At 42.8% G+C, this 20,684-nt stretch overlaps 1 protein-coding gene across 2 annotated transcripts in view; it reads left to right on the top strand.

Moving 5' to 3' along the window:
- CNTNAP5 (contactin associated protein family member 5) overlaps nt 1–20,684 on the top strand; it is a 967,841-nt gene that overhangs the window by 237,778 nt on the left and 709,379 nt on the right. For both annotated transcript variants that reach the window (XM_062199074.1, XM_062199079.1), the window contains exon 3: nt 3,889–4,082. In XM_062199074.1, coding sequence (XP_062055058.1) covers nt 3,889–4,082 — 194 coding nt within the window. The remainder of the gene's footprint in view (nt 1–3,888; nt 4,083–20,684) is intronic.

Raw genomic sequence — 20,684 nt, forward strand, 5'->3', positions numbered from 1 at the left:
TTTCAAGTAAAAATTGCTAATGTGAAGAAGAGGGAATAACAGGATGAGAGAGATTCAGTGTTGTTTTGAGGCCTTTTGACAAAGATAAGCATGGACATTGGATTCGGGTTTCCTGGGTTTCAGTCCCCTGCATTGCCACTTGCTGGCTGTACGATCCGGAGGAAGCTACTCAACCATCCTGGCTATATTATTGAGCTCATCTGAAAGCCTCTCGTTTAATCAAACCCTAAGAGCAGAACTGGGTCTTGAATTAGGTCTCCTGACTTCTGGTCCCACATCTCCTCATTCTACCTCTGCCCTACAAATGAAATAGTGTAGCATGTGGTGGATGAGGCTTAAGGAATGCTAGAAATAAGTGAAAACACATTCAGAATAATTTGGAATCCTGTGTTTGAAAAACTATTGAAAAATTCCACAAGCCATAAAAATGTGAGATGAGATTATTTGCACTTTACATTTAAATTTCCATCAGATGCGTTTAAATTTAAGCTGCAGGATTTATGTGAATGTTTTTAGTTAATAACCATTGAGAATTCAGCCACAGTTAGAGACGCACTGCCTGACTTATCATCTTCAGCTTGCCAAATACACATATGTATGCATCTGTTACCACCTACCCTTCCCAACTTAAAGAATAATTCAGAAACAGGGAACTAGTGCATGCCTTTAGAGCAATTACAAATACTGTCTTCAGGTCACTTTCATAATTTGTGAAAATATATTTACTGTGTGCTGGAAAGGATAGCATGTTTATCATGGCAACCATGGCAACCCTGGGTGGCTGTAGTGTAGGGAGAGTTCTCACCAGCAGGGAGAGAGTTGTGGGCAATTGTCACCAGGGAGAGAACCTCCGCTTGAGCTTACACTGTGGCTCTTGGGTTGAGAGCATTCTTAACTTGATGTGTTAATGAACACTGACAGCAACTGTCTCATTTTGGCTCATTTCAGTAGGATTAATAAATTATGGTTTTTACTGGGGGAAAAAGGGAGATGTGATTATTCTGTAGACAAATTTGAATAATTCTTTTCACCATCACTAAACGTCCTTCTATTTTTTGCTCTAATTTGGTTTGTTCTGGGTTGGTTTGTGGTCAATTTTTTGTGATTTTTATTTTTTGTAAGAAAACATTGCTGTCATGTAATTTTCTTTCTTCCATTTTTAACATGTATTCTTATCATATGGTAGCTAAAATAAATGAAGATAAAAAAAAATCAAGCATGACCATGAGGCCCAGCTGTAGACTCTTAGGGTTAAAAGAGAAACAGGTAATGCTTGAGGATGTTTATTTCAGAAACAGTGATGGTCACACAAAAAGTCAAAATTCCCATATTGTACCACCAGCTTTCACATTTCTGTATATATTCAATAAATCACATTGTAGTAATACAATTCTCAGTTTATATAAAAAAGGTGTGCTGGTTACAGAAACTGTTTTATATAAAAGGATAAAATCACTTATACTTCAAGAAATTACCATGTAAATTTATGTTCTATCATGTTTCAGTACTGTGAATAACATCCAGTTTAAACAATTCTGCCCTTTCAAAAGATTTATTCATTTATTTGAAAGCAGAGTTACAGGGAGAGAGAGAGAGAGAGATCTTCATCTGTTGGCTCACTCCCTAAATGGTTGCAATGACCAGGCCTGTGCCAGACCAAAGCCGGGAGCAAGTAACTCCACCCAGTTCTCCTCCGTGGGTGATAGGCACCAGAGCACTTGAGCCATCTTCCACTGCTTGCCCAGCTGCATTAGCAGGGAGCTGGATTGGAAGTGGAGCAGCAAGGATGCTGGTGTTGAAGACACCCACTGCACCACAAGGCCAGCCTCATAACTTTGCCTTTCTTCACTTAAGAAGAATGCAGCCAAGTTCGGTGTCTGGCACAATGGTTAAGATACTACGTGGATACCTGCATCCCATTACTGGAGTACCTGGGTTTGAATCCCTGCCCTGTTGCTCTTGCCAATGTGCACATTGGGAGACCTCAGGTGAGGGCTCATTGAGTTCCTGACTATTGTGGGATACTGGGGAGTCGGTCGGCAGAGAGAAGATGTCTGTTGATCTCGCTCGCTCTCTCTCTGCCTTTCATATAAATACAAATAAATCAATACAAAAAAAGGAAGAAGCTTCATGAAATGGGCAACAGGAGAAATTGGGTGGAAATAATGAACAAGTTCAGCATAGCTTTGGATTTCTTAGAATTATATAATCTCCTTCTTGCCAGTTTTGAGAAGCTGGGAGGTGATGGGGGAATGGTGACTTTGAAGAACACAGAGTTGACACACAAAAAATATACTTCCTGATCTGATTTCTCAGGATCCTTGTTCCAGTGCCTCCTTCTCGTGAATTCCTTCCTAATGATTGAGTTTTTAGAAACTTTTATAATCCTATTACAGAATAATTTTATGAAGAGTCAAGTGTTCTAAGCATGCTGATTCTTAGTTTCTTCAAGTATACAGTGGGGACAATGCTATTTACTTTACAGGTTATTCAAATAGATTCTCATTTTCAATGGCTTAATGGGAGAGGTGCTTGATCCTTATTTATGTGATAGGTTAGGACAGGTACTGCCTTCCATGTGGTGATGCAGGGCTCCAGGGTCCTTCTCTGCTGTGGCTCTACCACCCTCCAGGGCCTTGCTGTCAGCTGCACCCCTCACTTGTGGGAAGGGAGACAATTAGGGATGAGGCTCACTGGCTTGGACATGACACATCTTATTCACTCTCATTTTTTTTTGAAAGAACTTGGCTACATTGCCACAAGTACAATACTGTGGAAAGCTGAGAAGTACCTTTAAGTCATGCACCCTCTTCCCCTTCCATCTCCATAGAGGGAAGAGAGAAGGGTGTTAGTGAACACCAGCAGTATCAGTCATTGCATTCCTGTCTCGCAAAAACACTTAATAAAGCACATTCCCCGGTAGCTATTGAACTGTTATCTTCTCTTCCTTTCCCTGCATTTGAGTTGTCTCAGCGAGAAAGAGGAAAGCCTTTATCAAACAGAAGCCACTAAGGACTAGCTAAGTAATCAGCCATACACTGTAAGGTCTGACGTTCTCTCCCTCCTGTGTCTACGTGTCCTGCTCTTTACAAGGGAGGTCACCGTGCAGGGTCACGGTCAGGAACAGACTGAGTCACTCAGCACAAATCCAAATGACTCCTCCCAGGATGTCAGGACCATGACAGGGGATCCAAACATGATTTGCAAGACAGAGCTTGAGAGAAAAAGGAACTTATTGATTCACTTCTCTAAATAAAACAATTCAGTTCACTCCCCAAACTAATGCCCTGAGCAAGGAAGTAGTAAAGTGGTTGCTCTCCTGCTAACCCTTCCATGATGAATGACAGTCTGTCACAGCCCCCACTCAGGTTTCGGTTCAGTCAACTCTGCTGTCATTGACTTCTTCATTCTTATGTGAAGTGAGAATGGGACGCAGGCCACATGTCTCCCAGCTAAGCAAGAGCAACACTGATCTTTTGCAAAGTTCAAGTGTGACAACAATGAAACTCTGGGCCAGAAGCCTGTTTACATGTCAGAATGCTGCCGTGTGTCAATTACACTGAGCCACATGTGATCCCAGAGTGGAGGGAGGGAGGAAGGAAGGAAGGAAGGAAGGAAGGAAGGAAGGAAGGAAGGAAGATTTCACTAGAAATTTATGTGATAGAAGCTGTAGTGGCTAAGTGGTAAGGGAGGAGGTGTGGAGGATATGGTCTTTATAAGGAGTCTTAAGCCATGAGAGGGGATCCAATGGAGATGGAGGATGGAAAGTGAGCCAGGAATGCTCCAAAGGGTTAAAGACAGGCAGGGAAACATGGAGCCACTTTTTCTTTGTTCTCTGACAGTGTGGGGCATTACTACCACTCTCTCTCTGTTTCTGCTCTCAATCAGGAACTGGTGGTTGGTCTCCAGCTGACTCTAATGCCCAACAGTGGCTCCAGATGGACCTGGGGAACCGAGTGGAGATTACAGCAGTGGCCACGCAGGGAAGATACGGAAGCTCCGACTGGGTGACGAGCTACAGCCTGATGTTCAGTGACACGGGGCGCAACTGGAAGCAGTACAAGCAAGAAGACGGCATCTGGGTAGGATGTCTTCTTTCTTCCAATGAATAAAGCTGGGATGTGCTCATGGTAACCAGTGAATGGCTCTGTCATTTTCCCATGTGCAGATTGTCAGGAACTTAATAACTATGGCGTATACCTCCAGAAATAATCAGACATATGCAAGTGTGCTCTTCAGCACTGCCCGCTCCTCGGGAGGATGTCTCCTGCAAAAACTGCTTCTCCTTCCCTGGAAACTTGGGTAATTCACTGACCTGAGTCTCAGTTCTCTCATCTTCAAAATCTGGACAAACACAAGGGGTCTTTAGAAAGTTCATGGAAAAGTGCGCACTCTCTTTTAAATTCATAGCCCCTTGAACTTTGTGAAGTATTCTGCTAAATATACTGAGTTTGCTTATTTATTTGTTTACTTGTTTGTTTAAGTCTTGTATGCCAGGCACTTTAGATACTTTGTAGCAACTCAACCAGCTCAGTTATGTCACTTGACCAAAGCTTGCCTACCTGTGAATCCTGACATGGAAATCTAACCTGACTTAAATAAAACTAGTGAAAGGGTTAAAATTAGGCTGTCACTGTAAACAACCTTAGTTTGGAGGTGAAGCACCACTTTCTCCACGTTGTGAAGCAGCCCTTTCCTGCCCGGTCCCAGCCCCACACTCCTCAGGCGGCCTGTGAATTACTCAGTGAGAGAAGGGAGCAGGACAGGCAGGCAGCACAAGTCACCTGGATGTAGCTTCAGAAAGACAGTCGCTGACTGAGAGTGTCTTAGCTTATGTTACTTTCATTTTGGGAAAAATCTCACCATTTTTTTCTAAATGCACATATCACGGGAAGATTTGGTACTTGATAGCTCATTCTCTCTTTCTGAAAATCTTCTTAGTCCCCTCTGTTTAAATCAATCACAATGAAAATGTCCAATTACCATTGTCTGAAATTGCATATTTCTGTGATGGTTTCACTTCCTTGAGGAAAGAAAAAAAAGTTTTGATTTTAGATAGTTGTTATTTGTACATTGTCTACTCATCCCTTGAGTTTCTAATAGAAAATAATATGGACTGAAAGTTGAATGTTAGGATAGACTAATCAGTCTTTAGAATATTGCTGCTGCCATATTTATTCTGGATTGTTTATAATATTAGGTTGTAATATTTTGAGGCTTCTCCATTTTAATAATAGACTTTGGGGTACTGTTCTGTGTTCCTCTCAGTCTTGAAGTCCCCATAAATTTGTACAGGCTTTGGTTGGGTTTGTTTTTGAGTTTGAAATGAGAAATAATGACACCTTCCATTTTGAGGGCCAATCTCCAGGTTTTGTCTGTTTTAAAAGGATAAATAAAGGTGGGGCTATTTGTTTTCTCTGGCAGTTTCAATCTGAGCTGATCTTTTTCAGAAAGTGTTGCAGTTTTGAGTTATTTTGTCTCAATTTTTAAAAACCCTCCAGTTTCATTTTCTTTGGAGCCAAATGACCTGCTTTCAACCTGCTCTCCAAGTCAGACTGTGTGTTTCAAGGGTGATAATCTCTCTGAGCTTGTGATCAGCCGGCAGAAGGCTGCTTTCACCGTTGTCTTTGGTGGTGGTTTACTTGTGCTTAAAAAAATATATATCCCAAGCCCCCTAAAAGTGGGGTCTCTTTTACATGCCCATGCAGCCCCTATGCCTAACGTACATGCTGCTAATTTTGAGATGGTCATTAAAAGAACTGAAAATTACAAGGGCTCCTGTAATTGAAGACATAGGGAGAGACCATCTTTAGCCCCTACTTTACACCTCAAATGATATTGACATTGCTGGGCAGGTAAAAGGTGCTGAATGTGTGGCGAGCAAAGACCAGTGGCCACTCTGTGCAAATGGACACTGAGTCCCAGCTGCAGCCTCACCAAGAATCCCAGAAGGTCTGCAAGGCTCAGAGAGAGGCAGTTTCCTGATGAATCCGAAGGGTACAAATACTAGGAGGAAAGATGAGTTGAGGACAAACCATTGTAACTTTCTGTTTGAAGAGCAAAATGCACTCATGTCTTGCAGGAACATCATGATCAGTCACGTATGACAACCTTGTGGGACAAGGAGAGTGTGCTGTAATAATACTGGAGATATTAACTGCTAATGAAAGTGTATCATGCACCACATGCATATGCAAATGTAATTCTGTGTGACAGAGAATCTGTAAACTCTGATGATTTGACACTAACATCTTCATGAACAAGAGGTTGAGGTTCACATAGTCTGACCCAAGCTCCCATGGTGGAAAACTGGCAGTTACTATAATTCAAAGATAGAGTTATTCCTAACATGATGTCACTGCAGAACTGTACATTCTGTTTCTCTTTTACTGTTATAGTTTTTTTAAAGGTTTATTATTTATTTATTTGAAAGTCAGAGTTACACAGAAAGAGGAGAGGCAGAAAGTGAGAGAGAGAGAGAGAGAGAGGAAGAGAGAGAGAGAATTGGTCTTCCATCCTATGGTTCACTCCTCAATTGGCTGCAATAGCTGGAGCCGTGCCAATCCAAACCAGGAGCCAGGAGCTTCTTCCGGGTCTCCCACGCAGGTGCAGGAACCCAAGGACTTGGGCCACCTTCTACTGCTTTCCCAGGCCATAGCAGAGAGCTGGATTGGAAGGGGTGCAGCCAGGTCTTGAACCAGCACTCATAAGGGATGCTGGAGCTTCAGGCCAGGGTGTTAACCTGCTGCGCCACAGTGTCGGCCCCTATTCTTATTTTTCACTTTTCACAGCATTAATTTTCTTTCCTCTCCTTACATGTGAACATCATCAGACCACCTGTACAAATATTAAACCCTATTGTTGAACTCCCATGTTGCTAAATATAAAAGGAAGGTGTTGCTATGTGGGGGCAAACTGTTGAAATCTTTACTTAATATATACTAAACTGATCTTCTGTATATAAAGAGAATTGAAAATGAATCTTGATGTGAATGGAAGGAAGTTATGGGGTGGGGGGGAAATCCATTGTAATCCATAAGCTGTACTTTGGAAATTTATATTCATTAAATAAAAGTTAAAAAAAGAAAAAGTTTGTAGAAAAATGGAACTAAAAGATAAGTTTATTTTGGCACCAAAAAATGTTTGAAACCCATGTATACATGGAAATGGGATCTTCAAAAAAATTCATGGAAAATGTCTATTATACAAGCACTATGCATGTTTTTTTAAAGTTTTTTTACATCAAAATAAACATCTTTTAGTTCCAGTTTTTGTGAACTTTTTGAAGTAGAAAAAACAGAAAGTTGTCACAACAGATAGTTTTGTTATTTTTTTAAATAAATACATAAATAAATATTTTTAAAAATAATTTAAAAACTCAAAAAAGGAAATAAAAACATAATAACATCAACCCTGTGTATAAATATTGTAAATAATGCCAAACTCTCTCTGTGTAGGAATATCCTTCAAAGATTCAGGTTGTTGTACAAATACATCTCAGAATTATGTAAAATATGCTAGGGTACTTCACCAGATTATTCCATTAAATGAGATAGATCACATGAGGAGATCTTTCTTTTCATTTTTATTTTAAATTTCATTTAGAGGTGGGACTGGTGTTGTAGCGTAGCCACTGCTTGCATCATCGGCATGCCTTATGGGCACTGATTTGAGTTCTGGCTGCTCCACTTCTAATCCAGCTCCATGCTAATATGCCTCAGAAGGCAAGGGAAGGCGGTCCAAGTACTTGGGCCCCTGCCACTATGTTGGAGACCCAAGCTCCTGGATTCTATCTTTGGTTTGGCCTACCTCCAATTGGCCAGTGTGTCCATTTTGGAGAGTGAACCAATGGATAGAATCTCTCTCTCTTTCTTACCCTCTCCCTCTCTAACTCTGCTTTAAAATAAATAAATAAATCTTCAGCAATGTTCAATTAGAAGTAAAAATATAGATTTGACATATTTCAGCCTTGTAAGCAAGATGAGGTCAATACCCAAACAAGAGGCTATGTACAACTTTCTAAATTATTCTGTTTACTTTTCAAAAAAAGTTAATACCATGAAAAAAAAAATCAAATATTGACTTAACTAACGCCAGTGTACCAAGGACATTGAGACTCTCTTGAATGCATATTTTCACCTGACCTCTTGAAGATCCCCAGTTTTTAAATCACGTAAAGTTTGCAATGCTTTTGAAAATTGACTTAACAAGTAATGTAAACATAGCCCATTCTGGGGATGAAACATCAATTTGCCAATACTCAAGAGATTTGTCTTACTTTGCAAAGTTCGCTTCAGAACAAGAGCCCTATAAAGCCACCTTCCCAACGTATGGTCGCAAATCTTCAGGCCCCGAAAATTCAATTTGGAGAGTTTCTGATCTGGCACTGAATGAGATGTTCGTGAATGAGGCCACTGAGCAGCCGCTTGATGATGCATCATGATTTATGAACAGGCCTGAGTCCAGGGGCACTAAATAATCAGGCATGAAGGTATCTCAGGGGCAGATTGAGCAACACGTTTTAGAGTCATAGTGGACCCAGGATGTCTCCCTTATTGGTGTAGAGAGCTGACCAAACAGGACAAAGGTTACAGTTCTAACTCTGAGTAAGTGGTGGAGGCAGCGTGGGCTGAGGTGGGCGAGTTGCTTGGAACAAGGAACCTCTTAATTAACCCATGCAGGCCAAATCCTCTTATCACTTATTTTGCAAGAGAGGGCAGCAAAATCACTCATTGTCCCTGCTCAAACCCACAAGTAATCTTTCTGTCCTGTGTTACCTATGTGTGAGATTGTGCAGACCCCTGCTGCCCTAGGTGTATCTACCACACAAAATGAGGGGTTCTTAAAGTACATTTCTTCCAAATGTACTTTTCTTTTATTTCCTGGTATTTATCACTCCTAATTTTCAAGGACAGACTTTTGTGTGTTTTTTTAAAATGTCTGGTACCTTGTTACAATTGGTCTTAGCCAAAAGGCCGAGAAGTGATTGGTGTCTTGTAAAAATATATCCCTGGGCCAGCATTGTGGCACAGCAGGTGAAGTTCCCACCTGCCATACCAGCTTGAGAACCTGCTGCTACATTTCTGATATTTCTCTCTGATAATGTGCCTGGGAAAGCAGCAGAATATAGCCCAAGTGCTTGGGGCCCTGCACCCTCGTAGGAGACCCAGATAAAACTCCTGACTCCTGACTTGCCTGGCCATTACAACCATTTAGGGAGTCAACCAGTGGATGGAAGATATTTCTGTGCATGTATGTTTCACCCTCTCTCTCCATAACTCTGCCTTTAAAATAAAATGAAACAAAAATTAAATTTTGAAAAACATTTTCCATGAATTTTTATAGGTGACTTAAGATCCTTCTCCTCTTCTCCCAGCAGATTGAATGATCTCTATCATTTTCAATCATTTTTTAAAATTTTAAGTCTTATTTATTTGTTTTCATCTACTTGAAAGGCAGAGAGAGAGATAGAGAAAGAGAGATCTTCCATCCTCTGGTTCACTCCTCAAATGTCCTCAGTAGCCAGGGCTGGACCAAGCAAAAGCCAGGAACTCCATTCAGGTCTCCTACATGGTTGGCAGGGACCTGAGCACTTGGGGCATCACCCCTGCCTTCCAAGTGCATTATCAGGGAGCTGGGTTGGAAGCAGAGTAGCCAGGACTTGAACTGGAGTTCCAAGCTGCAATTTCATCTGCCAATCTGTAACCTAACCCCACTCCTCATAGCCTTGATGTAAACTTTGTCTTTTCCTGAGTTGGCAATTCCTGTTTAGTCATTGTGGATTTTTACAATCAACTCCCTTGTAAGGATAAACTGGCTAAATTAGGGGACAAGTATACAGGTGGGGCTGGCCCTGCAGGGCTCAGCCATGCAGGCCTTGGAATTCATCAGTCACCCTTGTCACCGGCATCCTAGTGCTGGGCTCTGAGATGCTTTTTGGGAACTTCAAACCCTGTTCAAAACAAAGCAACAACCAATCTGTCCCACAGGCCTCAGATAATTGAAGCCCATTTTGTCATCAACATATCATCAAAAAATATGCTGGCTTCCTATTACTGACCAATTAGAGGAAGACCATGAGTGCTGGGGACCATCTGGAGACCCTCACTCGATCTAATCATGAACTACTCAATCCACTCCACTTTAATTTTTACTTATTTGGAAGTCAGAGTTACAGAGAGAGATGTGTAGAGACAGAGAGAGAGAGATATTCCATCTACTGGTTCACTATCCAGATGGCTTCAACAGTCAGGTCTGGACCCAGTGGAAGCCAGGAGTCAAGAGCTTCTTTTGTGTTTCCCATGTGGGTGGCAAGGGCCCAAACACTTGGACCCATCTTCCACTTCTTCTCCCAGGTGGTTATCAGGGAGTTGGAAAGGAAGTGGAGCAGCTAGGACATGGTATGCCAGCATTTCAAGCTGTGGCTTTACCCAACCAGAACATGGACCCCACTCCACTCCACTTTAATCTGTGAATTTCACTGCCTTTAATCCCTCCAGGAGTCTGGGAATGAAGTTGCAGCTGCCCAGATCCTTGATCTGTACATTGTAATAAATATTTTTTCCACCATCCCAAGTGTCAGTGATTCTTGAACACTGGGAGAGTGGACCCAGGTAGTGGTTCTATAGAAAAGACTTCAACCAGTTTTTTGGGACATTTTATGACAAACCCAACTCTTTGTCAATTAGCCTAAGCACCCAGTCACTAGATATTAACTTCATCATCGCTGATAGCATGAGAAGTGAAAAGGTAAAGGGCTGACATCTTTGCTCCAACAGGGAAGTTGTTTGCTGAGTGAAACAAATACGAAAACCCAGGTCTCACATTGACTAAACTGGCATGGTGAACCTCAGAGGGAAACATGGTGATCTTGAGATGCCTAGAGCATGTCCCTACTTATTATATCCTGGTTTCAGACTCTTCCTGTGGTGGCTCTGAAACTAATAGTATGGTCATAACTATTTTAGAGTAAGTTAGAATTAATTTTCTGGCCTAAGTCTTCATGTGATGGTTCAGTGAAACCAGTCATCAAGATTGGATTTGAGAGAAACTTGTGCACAGAAAGTTAAAACTGTGTCTCTTTCCAGCACTTACCCATGGACCCCCAGTAGCTTTCTCATGCAAAATGAATGTAAAAAATGTCCACTTCTGGGGCCACTGCTGTGGCACAGCAGGTTAATGCCTTGGCCTGAAGTGCTGACATCCCATATGGGCACTGGTTCAAGTCTCAGCTGCTCCATTTCTGACCCAGCTCTCTGCCATGGCCTGGGAAAGCAGTGGAAGATGGCCCAGGTCCTTGGGCCCCTGCACCCATGTGGGAGACCCGGAAGAGGCTCTTGGCTCCTGGCTTCAGATCAACGCAGCTTCGGCTGTTATGGCCAATTGAGGAGTGAACCATCGGATGGAAGGCCATTCTCTCTCTCTCTCTCTCTCTCTCTTTTTCTGCCTTTCCTCTGTCTGTGTAACTCTGACTTTCAAATAAATAAATAAATCTTTTTTAAAAAAAGCCCACTTCTTCTCTTCCAGAATGATCTTTTAGAATTTCTGCCTACTTTGTGTGCTAATCTTTTCCTGTAAGGTTGCTCCCCTCTAGACCAACGTCTTCATATACTTGGTGTCTTCATCCATTTTCTGTTGTTAAGACAAAACACTTGATTCTCAATAAGGGATAAAGCAACAATATTTACATAGACACGATCTGGAGAGTCAGCAGCACAGTGCCTCCATCTGTTTGTCTGGTGGGGGCCTCATGCTTGATGGCATCACAGTGGCGAGGTGTGTGCAGAAAGGGTCCCAAGATAAAAGCAAGAGATTGTAGAGGAGCTGGGCTCACTCTCAACAACAACCCACTCTTGCAGGAGCTAGTTCACTCTGCAAGACCAGCATTAATCCCTTCTGAGGGCAAACCCCCATGACATAATACCTCCCACTCTTACAAGGCTGCATCATAGCAACAGCACCACAAAAATGCGTACCTAGCTCCCAGCACAAAATCCTTTGGAAGACAAATCACATTCAAACCACTATGCTCAGCTACTCCTCCACGTCCAATATCCAACTCCTCATTGCTGCTCATTTGCTTCTGGGAAGCTTGTATTTTACTAATGTTCAACTTACAATTTTTTGTGTGTGTGTGAAAATCACATGCCCTCTCCCAAAACACGCCATGCAGTCCTTTGTTACAGAATCTCTCACCATATGAATTAGGATATCCATGATTTCCTAAAGCTTTCTGGGTCCATCTAGACACAAAGGGATTGCATTTGTTATCCAGCGCTTTTCTCACAAAGAGCTCAACTGGAGCAATGTATTATACATTTTGGTCATCAGTTCCCCAAGTCCATCCTTGAATGACTTCTAATTTCTCTGGGAGATGCACTACCATCTTCATGATTTATACACATTTATTCTGCCAATTTGGCCTAGGGCATCCTGGGTATTGATCACTGTTTGATACAGTATTTTAAACCTCCCAATTTCAAAAAACAATTTGAGAGTGAGAATCTCATTATCCTCAACATATATCTTTTAAGTTCTCATTATACGCTAAAGCACTGTGCTAGCTGCTGGGCATAGAAAAGAACTTCAGATGTGGTCTCCCACTTCCCTTTGTGTGCAGAACCATTAGGGAGACACATAAATTACAGTGTAACATACTATACCTGTACATGAGTAGCACTGGTGAAAATTCAGATGCAGGGAACTGTCAGAAAGGCAGTGCTAGGGAGTATATGAGGGGGAGGAGCAAGGTGCATCAAACAGGCATGGACCATACTACCAGGTATATTTGCCAGGAATTTGTTAATTTTCTACTATTTGTTCCCTAACACACAGATACTTACAAGCTTCTAATACTTGTGTTGATTTTAATATAATAGTTGGTCATTATTAAAAGCTTAGTTCGCTGGCGCCACGGCTCAGTAGGCTAATCCTCTGCCTGTGGCACTGGCACACCGGGTTCTAGTCCCTGTCGGGGCACCAGATTCTGTCCTGGTTGTTCCTCTTCCAGTCCAGTTCTCTGCTGTGGCCCGAGAGTGCAGTGGAGGATGGCCCAAGTCCTTGGGCCCTGCACCCACATGGGAGACCAGGAGAAGCACCTGGCTCCTGGCTTTGGATCAGTGCGGTGCGCCGGCCGCAGCGGCCATTGAGGGGTGAACCAATGGAAAAGGAAGACCTTTCTCTCTGTCTCTCTCTCTCACTGTCCACTCTGCCTGTCAAAAAAAAAAAAAAAAAAAAAAAAAAAAAGCTTAGTTAAGAACTTAGCATGCCAAGGATCTTGCTGCCAGTTTAAATGGAGGCCACCATTGTCAAAACAAGCAGTCACCAGAGACAAGGTCTAGAAGGGAATGCTGAGGTGCTGAGGCTTTGGATTAGGGTTCGATTCCAGATGCACCTTGATTCCTCGAATGATCTTGAAAATGTCACTTAGCCTCTCTGTGGTGGATCTTGCTTCCCATGCCTGGTTGACGTAAGCATACAGGTTCTTCCAGGTTGTATGCCTCTTGACTCAGAGTGTGTGGAGCTGAACTACCCTGTGAGTTACAAGGGAAAGTGCACGGGCTTCACTATGTATCTTGCTTAGAACAGTCATGCTAAAGGCTCTTAAAGCTCAATATTCCCCTGGATCCATCCCAGTGATTCTGTGCAATGCTCTCCTCCTGACCAGAGGTGCTCTAACTCCTAGAGAAGCTCTGTAGAAGAGGGGGCAGGGAACAACTGGCTGATTGGCTTTGTGAAAGCAACAGCTGCCTTCACCCCAGGGTCAGCAGGTTTCCCTGCAGCCCTCTGGATGCACACTTAGCCCTGGAAAGCTCCTCACTGCGGCCCCATCTGCTTTTCTTGCTTCACACTGGAACTTCTCCACATGGGGTCTCGCCTCTTCACAGAGTAAATGCTCTCACACATTTACACATGTGGCATTTAAACACATCACAGTCAATGTGTCGTCTTCAGGATTAATATTCATGGGGATGCTTTCCAGGGGAGAGCAGATGTGTGTCGTCCCCCTCCCCCTGCACTGGCTGCATCTGTAATGCGATAGAATCCAGCAGCCAATATCAAAGTAAGAGGATGATCTGCTTAAAACTAATTCTCAGATTCCACCACTATTAAATTAATCCTGTTGTTAAGGTACTTAGTGGTTCACAGGAAACTCGACTTCTGATTGCGTTTTCAACATGTGCAAACCTGTTGGGATTGGGAGTCGCACGTCTTTCATTAGGAAAAATCAGTTAGTATCGTGACCTTAGCAAAGCCAGAGGGTTTTTTTCGTGCAAATACATTGAGTTGCATCATCTAGGTATACCGACTGAGAGGAAGTGATCTCTTTCACTACCCTTTTCTCACTGAACTTGGATCTACTGTGTGCAACTTGTGTTTGTTTGTGTTTCTTTGCTATTGTTGTTTTTGTATGTAGGTAATACCCGCTTTGATGTCTGATGGAATCCTGAGACCCTGATAAATAGCTAGAACCATAGGAGGCTCAGTCTGCTCCTCTGTGTAGTGGGCACAGTGAGGGTATGGCCTCCGGTGATCCATCTCTGAAACCAGCATGTGGCAGAATGCCCCAAGGGGCTTGTGGGGGCAGTGTTCTGGCTACCTCTGCAGAACTTCTCAGCCGATTTGTCTAGATAAGCTGAGTATTTGCGTTTCTAATGAAATCCTTGGTACTGCTGGGGGCCTCACTTTAGAAACACTGTACATTTTGAAGGGACTCAGGCATGTAAAGAGCTGTTACATGGTGCAAAAAAATCAGGACTACGATGACCACCGAACAATGCAGGTGATGTGCCTGGTGAGAGGTCCACAGGCACCGGCTCTCATGACTCCTGGAGGTTTTTTTTTTGTTTTTCTTTTGAGCTTCAATGACAAAAGAGAAAGCAAGGATAAAATGTCAGTTTCTCCTCTTCTCCTTTTTATAAAATGCATGCTAAGTGGAAAAAGTAAGATCTCCTTGTGGTTACAGGCAACGGTAGTTACTCAAGTGGGCTCAGCAAAGGCGAGTACCGCTAGGCAAGCAGTAAAAGCAGTACAGCTAGACAAGATCCGAGAGGGAGCCTGCATCCCGAAGTGTCCGCTCGGCTCCAGCTGTGAGTAAAGACTGTAGGCCTGGCAGGGAGGCAGTCTCTCAAGTGTTAAAAAATGAAAACAGAGTTAAAAGAAAGGCAGTCTTCATTAAGCCTATTTTGTTTATTATTAAAGGTTAGCAGTTGATACTAGGCAGTAAGACATAACACAGCAGCCACAAGTTTCTTTTTTTTTAAAGATTTATTTTTATTTATTTGAAAGACAGAGTTACAGAGAGAGGTAGAGACAGAGAGAGAGGTCTTTTATCTGATGGTTCACTCCCCAGATGGCCGCAACGGCCGGAGCTGTGCCCATCTGAAGCCAGGAGCCAGGAGCTTCCTTTGGGTCTCCCACGTGGGCACAGAGGCCCAAGGACTTAGGCCATCTTCTGCTGCTTTCCCAGGCCACAGCAGAGAGCTGGATGGGAAGAGGAGCAGTCGGGACATGAACTGGCACCCATATAGGATGCCAGCGCTTCAGGCCAGGACATTAACCTGCTGGGCTGCAGCACTGTCCCCAACCACAAGTTTCTATTAAGGTTAAGTAGGACTTCCAGTTTTGTTGGCTGCAATATTAAATGAATATAAAGGTAACAGATGCATAGCCGATGATTATGCTAATAAAAGCAGGGAGTGCAAGCAGACTAAGAACACGGACAGAACCTATCTTGCGTTTCACATCACTGTCCAATTGCTTGTGTCCAAGTGGGAGAGTATCCTTCTCTCTCCCTTGTGTCACAAGGGCACTGTGCTGCTGGGATAGCTCTCTGAAGTCAAGAAAGGCACTGAAGGATGCCACTGGATTTGTCTAGCACTCTAAACTTGACTCAAAAATAATTCTTCAATTTAATGACTCAACAACTTTCCAGAAATTAATCCACAAGTATATAGGAAAAAAGAAACAGTTTTTTCCCCTTATTACGAAGTATTGGGAAGAACAGTGGAGGAGAAAGAAAATTTGGCTTTTTATTATTATTATTATTACTATTATTATTTTACTTTTTATTTATTTGTTTGAGAGGCACAGAGAAAGAGAGAGAGACAGAGAAAGAGAGAGAAATCCACTAATACGTGCAATGGCCCCAAGCAAGGGTTGAAGCCAGGAGTAAAGAACTAAATTCAGGTCTCCCACGTGAGTGACAGGAACTCACCTACTTTAACTATCACTGCTCCCTCCCAGTGTCTGCCTTAGGAAGAAAGTAGAGTTGGGAGCTGGAGCCAGGAATCAAACCAGGCACACTGGCATTGTGTGCAAGTGTCTTAACCACAGACTAAATGCCCATTTCTGGGCAGGTTGTATTTTGACCTGAACATCATATGTGAGGTTTTTTTTTTTTTTTTTTGGGGGGGGGGGGACTGAGGGTGGAGTAGATCTACCTGAAAAAAATCTGTCCCAGAGAATCATGGATCCCTGACACCCTGTCTTACATGATTGTAATTTAGGGAATCAAGCATCTGTTAGGCACATTCTGCATGCAGTAAATTAAGGAGGCCTTGCTGCATCAGAGGGAAGATAAATGCATGGAAAGGTGCACACTGGCAGTAGATGCACAGATGGGCAGAAGGAGGAGAGCATGAAGTTCCCGACGTGTCGGGAGAAAAAGTGCTGTAAGTTTTATTCCCAGAAGCTATTTTGATTCAGTTACATTTTTGTCCTATCAATCCCCTTTTATGACTCACTAAAATAATTGAGAGCAGGAATTCCATAATAGACTGTGAAGCAGAGTGGAAAGAATGGATGAGAGAAGGACCATGCTGATAAGCAAGAATGAGTTGGCGCTGTGTTCTAAACAACTCAGCTGGTGTGTGCAGGGCCTTCTATGTGTTGGGAAAAAGCTGAACATAAGTAAGAGACAGGAAAGTGCTGTGTGTGTGGAGACAACCATGTCCCACATCCAGGTCACCCTGAGGGTGTGCTCTGTCTACCTCATGCTGTCTATATTTGGTCTTCTTCCCCAGGCTTCTGCACCCTGGGCTTCTTTCTGGGTGCTGTTGTATTTGGTTTTCAGACATTGTATTTATGTAAATGCTACAAGTACATGAGAATTAAAGCATATGTCTGTACAGGAAGTTACTAAGCCACAGCTTGGGAAGGATGTCCTAAGCCTCGTTAAAAATCAGTTAATGTAAGGGAAGATATTGTGCTTGTCAGAGGTCTCTGCTTGGCGGCCAGGCGTTTAGTCTCCTTCCATTAAACAGGTTGTGCCTGTGTAACTCATACACAAAAATACTGAAGCCGCTTCCTGGTCTGTGTCATATGCACATTCACTTGTGATGATTTGCAACTGGGGACCAGCCCCCTCAGCCCAGCTCAGCTGGGCCATGTTCTCCATGAGTCATATGGGGAGAGAGACCTGCACAAGGAGACTAGTCCTGGGGCTGGCATTGTGGTATAAACAGGCCTGTGATTCTGGCATACTATATTGGTACTGTTACCTGTTATGGCCGCTCCACTTCCAATCTGGCACCCTGCGAAAGGTCTGGGAAAGCAGCAGAAGATGACCCAAGTGTTTAGGACCCTGCACCCACCTGGGAGACCTGGATGAAGCTCCTGTCTCCTGGCTTTGCCCTGGCCCAGCCTTGTAACTCTGACTTTCAAATAAATAAATATGAACCCTGCCCCCTTTTTTTTAAAGAAGACTTCGGTCCTGTTTCTCCTTCTTCACAGGGATTCTGTTGCTGGTGGTTTATATACCCCTCCCTCCTTCCACATGAAGTGTTGAGAGTTCTCTTTCAAGATAGATTTGTCACTCAATTAATAACTTGTGAAGCAATTAAATGACAACTCAATAAATGCTTTGTCAATTTTTGTCAATTTTATGTAATGGAAAGCTAAATTATCCTGTAAGAAATGCCACATCTTTTGTCTTATAGCATTGTACAGACATTTTTAAAATAATGACCTCATAATTATTTTTGAGGTTTATACATTTGCAAAATCAAAGAGAATATCTTACACAATTTTTTTCTTAGAAATGTGAGACCTTATAAATGGCCTTATTGAAGAATAAAGATATGAGTGAAATTGTTTTTAAAAGGAGCTTCCAGGTGCTCGCTTCAGCAGCACATATAATAAAATGAGCTTCTCGTTCTTAAGATGGAGTATATACATTACCTGAGAATATTAGCTTTTGAGGATATATCTGTATATATTTATTTAATTGTATATTTTTAAAATATTCAGTTTAAAAATTGCATGTATTTAGTTTGTTTGAAAGGTGGGTGGGAGGAAAGAAGGGAGGGAAAGAGAGAGAGAGAAAGAGAGAGAGAGAGAGAGAACAAGAGGAAGACGGAGAGGAAGACAGAGCTTCAATCTACTTGTTCTCTCCTAAAGTATCTGAAACAGCCAGCGGTGGGCCTGACCAAAGTCAAGGGTCTGGAACCCAATCCAGGTCTCCCATGTGGGTGACAGGGACCCAGTTACTTAAGCCATCATTGCTGCCTCCCGGAGAGCACATACAGCAGAGCTGGAATTGAGAGCAGACCTGGGATACAAACCCAGAGCCTCAGATAAGAACTGTAGGAGTCTCAAGTGGTATCTTAGCCACCATGCCCAACACCGACTCCTATAGATTTAAATTATATGTACTTATATTTATAGATTTTAACATATATGTTTGTATATACATTTAAATATATGTGGTATACATATATGCATATATGTACATTTAATTTTAAATTTCAGCAGGTTTCATCTTGATTTAGCATTAAAAACAAATTCTTGGGCTGGCACTGTGGCATGGCAGATAAAGCCGCTGCCTGAGGTGCCGGCATCCCATGTGGGTGCTGGTTCGAGTCCCAGCTGTTCCACTTCTGATCCAACTCTCTGCTGTGGCCTGGGAAGGCAGTAGTAGAGGATGGCTCAAGTGCTTGGGTCCCTGTACCCATGTGGGAGACCTGGAGGAAACTCCTGGCTCCTGGCCTCTGATTGGCGTAGCTCTGGCTGTTGCAGCCATCTGGAGAATGATCCAGTTGATGGAAGACCTCTCTCTCCCCCTCTCTCTCTCTTTTTCTTTGCCTCTGGCTCTCTGTAACTCTGACTTTTGAGCAAATAAATAAATCTTTAAAACAATTCTGATTTTTTAACCCTTTTTGTAGTTACTAAAGGATTTAGAATACTTTGGTTTCATTTAATGTGTATTAGAGTCTTGATCTTGGAATCGGATGGTGTGCTATTAATAATTTCTTTTTTTTTTTTTTTTTGACAGGCAGAGTAGATAGTGAGAGAGAGACAGAGAGAAAGGTCTTCCTTTTGCCATTGGTTCACCCTCCAATGGCCGCCGCGGTAGCGCGCTGCGGCCGGCGCACCGCGCTGATCCGATGGCAGGAGCCAGGTGCTTCTCCTGGTCTCCCATGGGGTGCAGGGCCCAAGCACTTGGGCCATCCTCCACTGCACTCCCTGGCCACAGCAGAGAGCTGGCCTGGAAGAGGGGCAACCGGGACAGGATCGGTGCCCCGACCGGGACTAGAACCCGGTGTGCCGGCGCCGCAAGGCGGAGGATTAGCCTAGTGAGCCGCGGCGCCGGCCGCTATTAATAATTTATAAATTATTCCAAATCACTGTGACGTTGTGTTGCTAGTTGTCAACATCCTCCTGGAGTACAGACACAACAGAGTAACAGATCTGTCCTCATGGACACTGGCTGCCTTTGGAGCCCCATAACTCCAGGTCATGGCATAAAGATGCAGCAATCAAGCGGGACTTGAACATTTGTAGAGGAGGTCACCTCAACCTGTCAGTAAAGTCCAAGGAAACTTCATGAGGCAATTCCTGTCCACAGGAATTATGTCCATAAGGGCATGTGGAGTTAGTTTTACCCATGAATCACAAGCAGTGTTTCGTGGCATTGTAAATGAGTTTTTGTTTGTTTTATTTGCTTGAATAATTTTTTTTTTTTTTTGCCTTAATCTACCTTTCTCACTTCAGAAGCAACTGTACCAGCAACATATTTTGAATGTCTACTGTGAGCCGTGTTTGAGCTGGACACTTTCATGAACTCAATCCTGCAAAGGAGAGATTATCCCTACTTAGGGATCAGGCAACAGGGGCTGCTGGAATGAATCATGAGGAGAAGGGGGGCTGGGGTTTGAAAGGGACACTTGTGAACCTAAGCCCTTGTCCTTCTCACAATACAAGGCCCTTTCATAATAAACAAAACACTACCTTCTTACAAATGCAGATCGGCCAGCTGCCTTAGTTTAAAATGGAGCAATCACAATTCTTTGAGACAACTGTAATTCTTTACTTTCTCTAATTAACATGACCCGTGAGGAAGGGACACATTACAGATATGTGTAGCGTCTTGCTCTGTTGTTCTAGGACTTGTATGATTTCTTTATTTAAACAAAACAAAAAAAAGAATGCATTTTAGAAATCACTGGACATGAATTATTGGAGTGCATGATGCTCTGGATATTAATAAGGGTGGTGAATTATTTGCATTCCTTTTAGAACAACCTTTGTTTATCCAACAATGGATGTCATTCTGACAGTAACCTGTAACTGTACTATGCCATTCTGACAGTAACCTGTAACCGTACTTCACGGATTTAGATAAGAAGATGATGGGAGAAGGAGGATTTTTGATTGAAACTGGATCAGGATTATATTCTTTCATC

The sequence above is a fragment of the Lepus europaeus genome, chromosome 1, assembly GCF_033115175.1.
Source record: "Lepus europaeus isolate LE1 chromosome 1, mLepTim1.pri, whole genome shotgun sequence".
Lineage (NCBI taxonomy): Eukaryota > Metazoa > Chordata > Mammalia > Lagomorpha > Leporidae > Lepus > Lepus europaeus.